This window comes from Cherax quadricarinatus, chromosome 48 (assembly GCF_038502225.1).
Source record: "Cherax quadricarinatus isolate ZL_2023a chromosome 48, ASM3850222v1, whole genome shotgun sequence".
NCBI classification, from domain to species: Eukaryota; Metazoa; Arthropoda; class Malacostraca; order Decapoda; family Parastacidae; genus Cherax; species Cherax quadricarinatus.
In genome coordinates, this window is record NC_091339.1 from 26,750,005 (window position 1) to 26,762,520 (window position 12,516).

The 12,516-nt window shown below is 36.2% G+C and overlaps 1 protein-coding gene across 3 annotated transcripts in view; it reads left to right on the forward strand.

The window, feature by feature from the left end:
- The window catches only part of Cog1 (conserved oligomeric Golgi complex subunit 1), a 35,704-nt gene that overhangs the window by 19,714 nt on the left and 3,474 nt on the right, over positions 1-12,516 (forward strand). For 2 of the 3 annotated variants that reach the window (XM_070095031.1, XM_070095030.1), the window contains exons 10-19: positions 879-1,045; positions 1,462-1,577; positions 2,078-2,185; positions 2,805-2,937; positions 4,618-4,837; positions 5,642-5,833; positions 5,975-6,129; positions 7,183-7,342; positions 7,493-7,615; positions 9,776-10,024. In XM_070095031.1, the coding sequence (XP_069951132.1) occupies positions 879-1,045; positions 1,462-1,577; positions 2,078-2,185; positions 2,805-2,937; positions 4,618-4,837; positions 5,642-5,833; positions 5,975-6,129; positions 7,183-7,342; positions 7,493-7,615; positions 9,776-10,024 (1,623 nt within the window). Of the gene's footprint in view, positions 1-878; positions 1,046-1,461; positions 1,578-2,077; positions 2,186-2,804; positions 2,938-4,617; positions 4,838-5,641; positions 5,834-5,974; positions 6,130-7,182; positions 7,343-7,492; positions 7,616-9,775; positions 10,025-10,706; positions 10,743-12,516 lie in introns of all 3 variants that reach the window. The other variant, XM_070095032.1, reaches the window with a different exon arrangement.

Here is a 12,516-nt window from a genome sequence, read left to right on the forward strand (position 1 = left end):
TATCAGATTGGAGGGAGAGAGTATGGAGGAGGTGAACGTATTCAGATATTTGGGAGTGGACGTGTCAGCGGATGGGTCTATGAAAGATGAGGTGAATCATAGAATTGATGAGGGAAAAAGAGTGAGTGGTGCACTTAGGAGTCTGTGGAGACAAAGAACTTTGTCCTTGGAGGCAAAGAGGGGAATGTATGAGAGTATAGTTTTACCAACGCTCTTATATGGGTGTGAAGCGTGGGTGATGAATGTTGCAGCGAGGAGAAGGCTGGAGGCAGTGGAGATGTCATGTCTGAGGGCAATGTGTGGTGTGAATATAATGCAGAGAATTCGTAGTTTGGAAGTTAGGAGGAGGTGCGGGATTACCAAAACTGTTGTCCAGAGGGCTGAGGAAGGGTTGTTGAGGTGGTTCGGACATGTAGAGAGAATGGAGCGAAACAGAATGACTTCAAGAGTGTATCAGTCTGTAGTGGAAGGAAGGCAGGGTAGGGGTCGGCCTAGGAAGGGTTGGAGGGAGGGGGTAAAGGAGGTTTTGTGTGCGAGGGGCTTGGACTTCCAGCAGGCATGCGTGAGCGTGTTTGATAGGAGTGAATGGAGACAAATGGTTTTTAATACTTGACGTGCTGTTGGAGTGTGAGCAAAGTAACATTTATGAAGGGATTCAGGGAAACCGGCAGGCCGGACTTGAGTCCTGGAGATGGGAAGTACAGTGCCTGCACTCTGAAGGAGGGGTGTTAATGTTGCAGTTTAAAAACTGTAGTGTAAAGCACCCTTCTGGCAAGACAGTGATGGAGTGAATGATGGTGAAAGTTTTTCTTTTTCGGGCCACCCTGCCTTGGTGGGAATCGGCCGGTGTGATAATAAAAAAAAAATAATAATTTCAGATCACTAGTGCTCTGTATGGGGCCAGCTTCGACCCATGGGACTCTGTTGTTCGAGGCCAGGTGACAGAAAGGGCACGGCAGGTTGTTACATCTCAACTGACAGTATCAAAAGAGGCCATTGTTCAAATGGTGGCCAGACTGACAAAAGATATCGCTGCAGATCCCAAGTAGGGCATTCAGTATATTTTAGATTTTCTTTAAGTATTGTAACTCTGTTTCTCATAGTGAATTTTGAAATTTCTTTGTAAGTGTTGCTAGCTCTCACCATTCACACTTCCAGTAACTAGGATAAATATATATGCCAAAAACATTAGTTTAATAGATAATGTTTCTTGGAAGTAAATTTTTTTACACCATGCAATGTAAAAATCATTAGTAATTATCCGTATCCCTGAAACATTTCTGGTGACTGATTCGTGACGATTTCCAGAAAATTTTCAGTACTCAGATTGTACATTATAAATCTCTCTTCATTTGTTCAAATTGGAGAATCCACAAATTTACTCATCTCTTTTTTTTTTTTGAATAGTGTAAAGTTTTGAGTAATAAATACAGGATTGAAGTTCAAATTGTAAAATTTCAGAATATGCATAGAAGAAGGAGACATCAGCAACTTTGTTTGGAGTGAATCAGCTGGGGATTTACCTGAGCGAATTGGATGGACCTCATCTGCTGCTCGCTCTGTTGCTCAGTCAGGAGGTAAGACTCCAGGGTCATCCACACTCCCTTCAAGAGTAACTGGAGCCAAGAAAAGAGTTGTAATACAGTAGGAGCAATTTAATCAAATCATCTCAAATTATTTATATCTTTTCTGCAGTATGCAGGTAATGTAATTTACATATGATAAAATATTGATAGGCACAAGAGAAAGCCACTAGTATGTGGTGCATTTTGGGCAGACTAATCCTAAGAACTAGACATGGGTTACCAAGTAGGCGTTGTTAAATGTACTAAGCAGGTATTCAGCCTCAAGTCTTTGAGAGAACCATAGCAGTAGATTTAAGAACAAACTTGGGTAAATGGAGTAAATAAATTTTCCTTTAAAAAAATGCAGTGATGCTATAGAAATTTGAACTCACCATATGTAGAAATAAACAAGAAAGCATTCATTGAAGCCTGCTTACTCTGGAATTCAGGGCATGAAGAACATTTTAAGGAAGATACAAGAAGTGTTTGATGTATTAATCTTTTTCCACTAGGCCTATACTACAAAACAAGAGGCTACACGAGTCGATTACAGACTGTATGTCGAGCACTTAACTCTAGGTTGACAGCTTTACTTCAGGATGTTGCACACTTCAGTTATGGTAAGCTTCTTAATGTTTATGTATGAAAAAGATTGTTTGTCGGATTTTATTACAATAATTCTTTATTAACTGCAACCGCCCAGGGAGGTACTACCGTCCTGCCAAGTGAGTGTAAAACGAAAGCCTGTAATTGTTTTACATGATGGTAGGATTGCTGGTGTTCTTTTTTCTGTCTCATAAACATGCAAGATTTCAGGTATGTCTTGCTACTTCTACTTACACTTAGGTCACACTACATATACATGTACAAGCACATATATACACACCCCTCTGGGTTTTCTTCTAGTTTCTTTCTAGTTCTTATTCTTGTTTATTTCCTCTTATTTCCATGGGGAAGTGGAACAGAATTCTTCCTTCGTAAGCCATGTGTGTTGTAAGAGGCGACTAAAATGTCAGGGGCAAGGGGCTAGTAACCTCTTCTCCTGTATATATTACTAAATGTAAAAGAAGAACCTTTCGTTTTTCCTTTTGGGCCACCCCTCCTTGGTGGGATATGGCCGGTGTGTTGAAAGAAGAAAGAATTCTTTATTAGATATAACAGTCACATAGGCTTGCTATTTTGTAATTTTTTTTTTCCTCTTTCAGGGTTTTTATGTATTTGAATAAATTTATCCCACAGAATCTGAGAAAGGAGACTATCTTAGTGTTAATGACAAAAATAGCCCATCAGAGCATGAAAAAAATAGTGCCTTGGAAGATTACAGGACCCTGCTTAGCTTTCTTCAAGATGCCAGTTGCTCAACTTTTATACAGTAAGTTTTAATTAATTAATAGTGTTCACTTAAGCACTTACCTAGCTACTTCTTTTCTAAATAATGTTTAGTGTACATATTGTAAAAAAGTGTTTGTCTGATGTTATTTTTAACTGCAATTGTATTTGGTATCAAAGCAATAAGTCAAACACTTAATTATAGCTTTGGTTTTGGTTTATACAAAATATTCTCTTGGAATACTGTGCTAATACAGTGGACCCCTGCATAACGATCACCTCCGAATGCGACCAATTATGTAAGTGTATTTATGTAAGTGCGTTTGTACGTGTATGTTTAGGGGTCTGAAATGGACTAATCTACTTCACAATATTCCTTATGGGAACAAATTCTGTCAGTACTGGCACCTGAACATACTTCTTGAGTGAAAAAATATCGTTAACTGGGGGTCCACTGTACTGTGATATTTGTAAATGAAATGTGATTGGGAAAAGAAATAGTGGAATGGAAGATAGAACTGCATTAACCCCTTCAGGGTCCAAGGCCCAAATCTGAAGTGGTGCCCCAGTGTCCAAGAATTTAAAAAAAAAAATTTGTTACTTTTTCTTATGAAATGGTAGAGAATCTTTTTGTGAAGGTAATAAAACAAAAAGTACGAAATTTGATGGAAAATTGACAAAATTATGCTCTCGCGAATTTTGATGTGTCAGCGATATTTACGAATCTGCGATTTTGCCGACTTTGACTCCCAGTTTAGGCCAATTACATTATTCCAGTCAACCAAATTCTTAGCTATTTCACTAGTATTACTTCTATTCTATCGATTGAGCACAAGAAATTGCCAAGTCAACTGTTTCAACTACAAAATAAAGTGATCAGAAATTGTTAATTTGGCCAATTTAACACAAAGTTCAAAATATTCCAATTTCAAAATGGGGTCCAGAATAAACAATATAGGTATTCCTGGAACTAAACTAACATTTTCTCTGTTCATTAGTTACGTTTTGAGGCTTTACAAATAAATTCCATTTTGATTTTTTATTCACATAATGAATTTTTATTCACATCAAAAAATAGAAGATTTACTGTTATGCAATACTGTAATAAGTGTATAAATATCATCACCATATTTGTGAATGTGTATTAGACCCACCAGCTGGTGTGTATTAGATGTGTGAGGTCGTTTGTTTACTCTTGAATATCGGCAAAAATTTAACATTTCCGCTACTTTGAGCTCAGTTTCAAGCCATTTCCAGTGCTAAAACCAATCAAAATCATCTCTATTTCTGTAATATGTCTTCCATTCTATCAAATGAGACCAAGAAATCGCAAATGCAACTATAAAAAACATACGAAAAAACACTGCAAAGTCACTGTTTTAATCGAAAAATCATGATTTCAGTTTTTTTTCTCTCATTATACACAGTGTGCTGCAGGATCTGTTTTATGTGGTGCACACATACCACATAGATGTATTCTCTCATATCTAGGCCCAAATGTACCACTCACAGTTTATCAGAGTGAGCTGAGCTCATGACGTAGATCTACGGTTTGGACCCTGAACGTAAAGCCGTAGATCTACAGGACGGGCCCTGAAAGGGTTAAACCTAGAACTAGGTACAAAATGGGAATTTGTTTTGTGAATAAAATTAAAATTGAGTTATAATCCAAAAGAAAATGCATAACATCTTTATATTCCATGGGTCTTTGTGTTTTTTGCAGGCTAGTGAAGGAGCTAGAGGAACTAGCTCCACATCACATCTCATCTCCAACTTCTCAGATCATGGAAGGCTGGGATGATGATGCGTCTGGTATTGCTCCATCGATACCCTTAACCATTACTGCAGTGGTGGGTCGCACATGTCAAGCTCTTCCTAACATTTGCTCCCAGATGCAAATTTGTGCATCAGCATCAAATCTGGTAAATCCAGATGTAGCAAGGGTAAGGTTGGAAATATAAGCTCTCATTACAGATCTATTTTTTTTTATAAGATTTATGCTAATGAGGTGTCATGGTTAGCCAAGAAGAGATAATATACTGCTAATTTACCTGATGTTTTTTATCTTTTTTTTTTTTGTCTGTTATTTTTTTGCTAGCTGCCATACAAGATAGCCTCTCTGTATTGCTATTATTATTGTTTTGATACTAGGTGGAGAAGCACTAAAGCCGTACAAATTATATAGCGCTATGGGAAAAGGGAGGAAGTCAGGTTCAATCCAAGGAGGGTAGAGAAGGTCCAGTTCCAGCATTAAGGCACATTACTTGAGTGAAGCCTCCGTAGTTATCTCTACTAGTCACACTTATTTGAAAATTTTGCTAAATTTTTAATCTAGGTTCTCCTCTTTCCTGTGCTCCTTCACTAAGCTTGGGGCATATTGGATTGTCACAGAAGTTTATTGCTCCTTTCCTTAAGTTCTGTGTTTATCATTATCAAAATAAAATTTCATTGCTCATACTAGTTTAATGGTATTATTTTTTGACGTGTGCTTCTTAGTGTGAATGTAGTTTTGTATGATACAATAGTTTTAGCTTGAGTCTTAGTGTGTGTGTAGTTGTATATAACTTTTTTTGCCAAAAGTGCTTAACGACCTTATAGTTAAAGGGCTTTGTAAATGTCTCATCTTCCTTCCTTCCTTCCTTCATTCAAGTAATGTGATACTCTATTTGAATGCAAGGTATGGCAGATTCATATTTCCTTACAATCAAGAAAGACCTTACATGGTATTGATTTTTTTACATTTGCAGCGTGTCTCATTGGGATCGAAAATAGAATCCGAATCTTGGACAAAGGTTCGTTTGGAACTCCAAGAAACTGGCAGCCGTCTGTTTGGCCGTTTTCTGAAATCGTTAACTTCCGCCCTTCACACAGAGTTAAAGATGTACCTCACATCAGAGCTTTCATCAGGAGGAGTGGCTGCTTCAATCAAAGCTTTTCCAGTATGTTTTTTTTTCGTGAGCTGCACCTTCCTCTGTTTAATATTGTGCGTACTGATGTTCAAATAAGTTTAATATGATTAAATTGTATGAAATAATTTGATTATAGCAAGCTGTTGTATACAGAAATTGTTTTAATTAAAGTCATGGGAGATGGTAGACATTGAAGAGGAAGGTGAAGGGGGCATTGTTGTGAAGTCTTCAATCCATGTGCCAGCACATCCAACCCCAGCTCTCACACAGGCACTGGGTAGACTTTGTTCTTCAGTCAACTCTGTGGCAGCTCACACCATTACCAGGTAATATATATAGGCACCTACAACTAACATTAACTGGAGGATAATGGTATTCTTCTTCTTTCAACAAACAGGCCACATCCCACCGAGACAGGGTGGCCCAAAAGGAAAAGCAAAAAGTTTCTCCTTTTAAATTTAGTAATATGTACAGGAAAAAGGGTTACTAGCCCTTTGCTCCCGGCATTTTAGTCGCCTCTTATGACACACATGGCTTACAGAGGAGGAATTCTGTTCTACTTCCCCATGGAGATAAGAGGAAATAAACAAGAACAAGAAGGAGAAAGAAAATAGAAGAGACAGAAAAAAGACACCAACAATCCCATCATCATGTAAAACAATTACAGGCCTTTGTTTTACATTCATTTAATGTACTGATAGTCTCTCACTGAGGTAGGGTGATTCCCCCCCCCAAAAAAAAAAAATAAAAAAAAAACATTTACCATCACTCATTCAGTAGCTGTCTTGCCAGAAGGATTCAGACATCATACTTCAGATGACCGCCAAACTGCAATATCCCCACCTCTCCTCCATAGTGCAGGTAATACTTCCCACCCCAAGTACTTAAAGTTGGTTAACAACTTTTCCCAAATGCTTTCATAAACAAAATGTTTTGACCACATGTTAAGTATCCAAGTTTAAGATAATTTTTGGCCTGTTTTCTTGACTGAATGATTAGATGGTTTTGGGATATCCCTGATCTGAGTGAGGAGAATAGAGATCAGATTAGTTGGTTCCTAACTTATCTCACCCTTCCTCTTTTTTTTTAATCTTCATGCTAGTTTATGATTGTTCCCTACTACAGCTTGGCTGAAGGTAACATGACTGGCACATGATAGGCAGTCTGAGGCTGGAGCATCCAGCACTACTTGCACTGAATAACCCACATGAGTCTTTCACTCCAAATAGTTATTTAAAGATGTGAAACAGTCTAATGAGATAATTATATTTTATTAGTGTAATTTTTGTTTGTTTATTGTTTTAATCATGCATATTTTATCAAAATATTCAGTGATATGCATTATATGTTAACTTTGAGGTTTAATCTTATTATTTCAGAAATGCCCAGAGTGAATTGGCCTCAAGTGCTTGTGAAGCTGTAACTTCTGCATATGAAAGCTCACTGCTTGATCCAGGACAGATGACTCAAACCTTGGCACTCCAGTTCATTTTTGACTTGAAATTCGTACAGACAATTCTTTTACCTCGTGATAATAAGGCAAGACATTTTTCAAGTGTTTAAATTATTTTTTTAACACATTGGCCATTTCCCACATTTAATGGGCAACCCTTACTGGTATAGTAGTATAAGTTTCTGAGTTCTGTAGTAACATATACAGTATAAACAAAAGTTTGTATTCACCACCAGGAGATGGGCGCTCGTCTAACAGCCATGGTTTTGGAACTAGAGCAGAGAGTTGATCCATTTGATCTTGATGTATTTGCACCTCATGTATCAACCAGGGTAAAACTATCTGCACACAGATCACAGGTTAGTTGTGTAATGCTCATTTTGTGTTATACTGGACTTTAATCAGTAGACAAAAAAGTTATTTCAGTTTGCAATAGATTGGTAAGTTGTGCCATTCATTTTGTTTATATTAAAATGTTCTTCTCAGGTTATTAAGCTGAGGCCAGTCATTGTAGAGCCTGGGTCTCATAAAAATAATGTAGGCACATTTCAGTTTGGCCATAATGTTGGCACGTTTCAGTTTGTCTTTAAAACTATAAACTGTGGCATTTGTTAAGTTTTAGTCAAGATACAGCTCAGGTTATTACATACTATATGTTAGGGCAAATGATGCAAGATCTCATTGTGTAGATTATATAAAACTAAACACTGCAATAAGTTTAGTGATGAAATATTTAAAAAAACACTAATAAGTTGAGAAGTAAATCAGTCATAATCATATACTACTGGAACATACAGAATATATACTTGACTAATGAGAATGAGGCACAGTATTGGTAAAATGTTGATATACTATACATAGGATGTCATTACTGATAAAAACTTTAGAACAAAAATATTTAATGTTAGCACAGATCACTTTTTTTATTATATACACCTACCATCCGACTTACGGCCGAGTTCGGTTCCGAGAAACCGGTCATAAGTCGAAATGGTCGTAAGTCGAACTTTACTACTGAATATCAACAAAACATTTTTGTAATGACTTTATTTTATTGTTTTATTTTGGTATTTCATGTTTTACTTTACTTTTTATGTTGTTAGTACTGTATTTTATACTGTAAGGTTTAGGATAAACACTGTGTACAACACAAATAGTTGTTTGTTTCCCAGAAATTTGGCATAAAAAACACGGTCGTAAGTCGAGTGGTCGTAAGTCGAGCAGGTCGTAAGTCAGATGGTAGGTGTATTTGTACAGTATTAGTATCCAATAAAGTTGTTACACATAAGTGTTGTTGTGCCTTCTATAAAATACAAGCATTTGATTTTGTACCTAATTTTTTTCAACATGAACATGGCAGTGTTCATCATTTAGATTAACATTGTTAATTTTTTAAACACATTGGCCATCTCCTGTCTAGGTAAGGTGACTCAGAAAAAGAAAATACAATTCCAGAGACTCTTTGAACTGCAACCTCCCCACCCCTCCTTTAGAGTGCAGGCACTGTTCTTCCCACCTCTAGGACTCAAATTCTGGAAATTAGTTTCTCCGAATCCCTTTATAAATGTTAACCTGCTCACACTCCAACAGCATGTCAGGCCATAAAAACCACCTGTCTTCATTCACTTCGAACTGAAATGCTCTTATGAGCCTGCTGTGTGCTAAAGCCCCTATCACTCAAAACCGTCTTTACATCTCCCTGCTCCTTGCTTTCAGCTCTTCCGGGCATGACCCCTACCTCTCCTTCCTCTAACCCCAAATTTATGCACCCTCTTGGTCATCCTGAACTGCTCTTAATCCACAAACGTCCCTCACCAACCCCTCCTCAGCCCTCTGGAAACTCCACACCAACTTCTAATTTCTAGAATGCTCTGAATTCTCTACATAATATTCACACCACACAAAGTTCTGAAACATGACTCCACTGCCTTTAGCCTTTTCTTTGCTGCAGCGCTTACATTAATTTTTTATATATCTAATTCTCATGGTACTGTGAAAATCATAAGGTAAATAATCCAGCCTAAGTGGTAAAAGCAATATCTTCATTTAATATGTTAAAAAACATACTTGCTTACTGGTACACTCCGTAATATGTGCTCTATGTGAGTTTGTGCTATGCCAATTAGTTGTTATGCAATGTTCCTTTTCTATTAGTAATTCAATATATGTAAAATACATTCACTGTGTGATCACTGGAATTCACACAATGTTTTGAAAATTCATTTTATGTGGAATTTAATTGTTCGTGCCCTGATTGAGCTTAGTACAGCTATCATTGGCCTACAGATATTTTCTATATCAATGAAGAGGAGTAGCCAATAGCCAGATAGCATTTTGATAATAACAAATGAAGTAAATGTCTGGAAACAAAACTTACTGGGGCATTACTTCAAAATGACATTTAAAATAAGAGCAGATTGAAATTTGAGTTTGGACATTGTAATAATGTAGTACTGTAATTTAATAACCAGCACAAGGCCTAAAATGCAGATTTCTAAATCTGAGATTGTGGTGTCCAGGTGGTTCTGGGAGCTGTGTTATCAAGAGATCGCCAGATTACAATGGGTCGACTTTCAGCATCATCATCATCTGGTGCATCACGCAATAATGCCCTTCCACTCGTCATGCCTGTGGAAATTCCTCGATTTTCCAATGTACCTCTTCCTATTCCTTCTTCACGACCCTCTATTCCAAGCTCCATCTCTAGCCCTTCTCTCTCACTTGCTGACACCATTGGTGACAAGACTTCAAAACAAGATACTTTGAAGGTAAGACAAATGTTTAGTGTGTGTGTATATGTATCTACTGGTATGTATGAATGTATATATGTTACCTGTTAGGAAGAGCTTGTGATCTTGGCCCATAAAGCAGTGATCATTTTTCTAAACAAGCAAGAGTGTAAAATCCTTGTTTCAGTAACTCTGCATATGTCAGTCTGAACATTTTGAGATTAATATATTTCACTGATAATAATAGTAACTAAATTTAGACAGCCCTGAGATACATTTTATAGGAGTCAGTTAAATTATCTTGCATAAATTTTAGCAAAGTTAGGTCAAATTACTAAGTTTTGCTTTAAAAATTAAAATTTGAATATCATATAGATTTGTATATAATATTTATAAAAATATACCTATGAATGTGTTTAAGAAATTTTCAGGAATGATCTGTTTTTAGGGAAGTTTAGTCTATTTGACCTGAATAGCAAGCAGTACATTTATATACTCTGTGTATGTGTGTCTCTTTGTGTTTGTCTGTTTTTGCGTGTATGTATGTGTTTGTTTATTATTGGATTATATTCCTTGTTAGAAATATACCATGTTTCATAATTTTAATTTGATTTCCTTGTGAGATATATGATAATGTTTCTTAAGTAAAACTGTGTTACTGAATTATGTTTGTCATTTTATGTATACGTATAAGGGCACTCATACATTATCATTGTTTCAGCACATATATGTTATCTCCACAGAGGAGTACTCTTAAGTATGTTACTATTTCACGTGTGGCATGAAATTAATAATACTGTGTATAGACTTGCAATGAGAAGTGATATTTTTGTTTGTTTTGAATAACAAATTACAGTAAGCTGTAATGGTGTATGCATGAACACATTTGCAGACCCACAGACAAAACACACACAGCTACAACGTAACCAAGGCAAGAGAAAAATTACAGTAAAAGATCAGGTGATAATAATGAAACAATGACAGAGGTGTGTCAAAGGAACTCATTATAGGATTCCTTAGCTTCTTTACACCTAGGAAAAGGCAACTAAAAGAGGTAGAAAGGAAATGGGCAAACCTCACAAAATTATTAAGTTATGAGGCTCTTAGTGTCTCTTGAAGAGTAGGTACATAAAAGGTAACAACACCTAATAGAATAATAACATAGAGAGAGAGGAACAAAATAACTTTGCAAACCAGTCATCTACAGAAGAGAGTATCAACACACTTGAAAAATGGGAAGTTTTCTATAATTCCAAGAATAAGCCTACAGTTGACTTATGAAAATAAGACAAAAGAGAAAGATGAACAGGCTATAGGAGTGGTGCAATTGGTACCAGGCATTCAGTCCCAGTAGGTGCAAAGTAATGAAATTGGACACTGGGATAAAAGACCACAGAAAAAGAGCACTAGCTGGGAGGAAAACATTACATAGACACAAATAAAGGATAAACTACGAGAGGAATAAATATTACACCATACTTCCTACATGTAAGAGCACTTTAAGTGGAATTATCTATGCAGTGGTATTGAAGACTCAGTTGAAAGATGGAGCAGTAGGTCTAAGAACTTAAGTTCACCCAAATTTGAGTATGTAGCTGTGGTTCAGTGTCTTCATGTAAGTGGTTTCATTCAAAGCAAAAGAGGAATTGTTATTCAAAATAAATACCAGTAATATTAGTAGCTGTCAATCCTACAAGAATGCTTGGATAAAATGAGAAAATGGAATCATAGTTTGATGATGAATTTTAATGTAATAGAAATGGAAGAAAGTTATGACAGACTACATGAAAAATATGTATTGTGTGTTTAAATATTGAAAGTAAAAGACAGAGATTTCTTGGAATAATTATAGACAAAAGACTGTCAACAGAAGTTCCTGTGAATGCAGTACATAGTGAAAACCATGTACTACCTCTAACAGACTTCCAAATAACTAGTTGTAACCTTTGCAAAGAAATATAATCTTTATTCTTTATTATTTTTATACATGGATGGCAAAGGATAATAAAGTAATTCCCAGCTTAGGTTTAACAAAATTATTCAGCAGTGGTGTGGTGTTCATGCCTAAAAAAAAAGAAACTGGATACTCTAGAAAAGTCCAAAGATATGTTACAAGATAGCTCACAATTCCAAGAAATATGAGTTACAAAGAAAATCTGAATATGCTTAAAATTTGCTTGTTGGTTGATAAGACTTACAGAGATATGATACCCACATATAAGACCCAAAAATGGTAAGTGGAAAATAATGATTTTTTAGCACCATCAACAAGAAAAACGAAAGGTAACAGTTATAAACTAAGCAAAAACTGGTGCCAAAAGAATGCTACAAAGTGTTTGCTAATAATGGTAGAATTCTGAGTTGAGATCCAGAAGGTACTAATATAAGACTTGCCGGATGGTATCTCAGTAGAATGGACAAAGATTAGATAAATGGCAAGACAAATTTTCTGTAGAATATTGTAAACAAATATTGTAGTGTACTTGCCTATGGTAGTTGTGCTTTGTGACCCATATAGATTTAGCATTTTT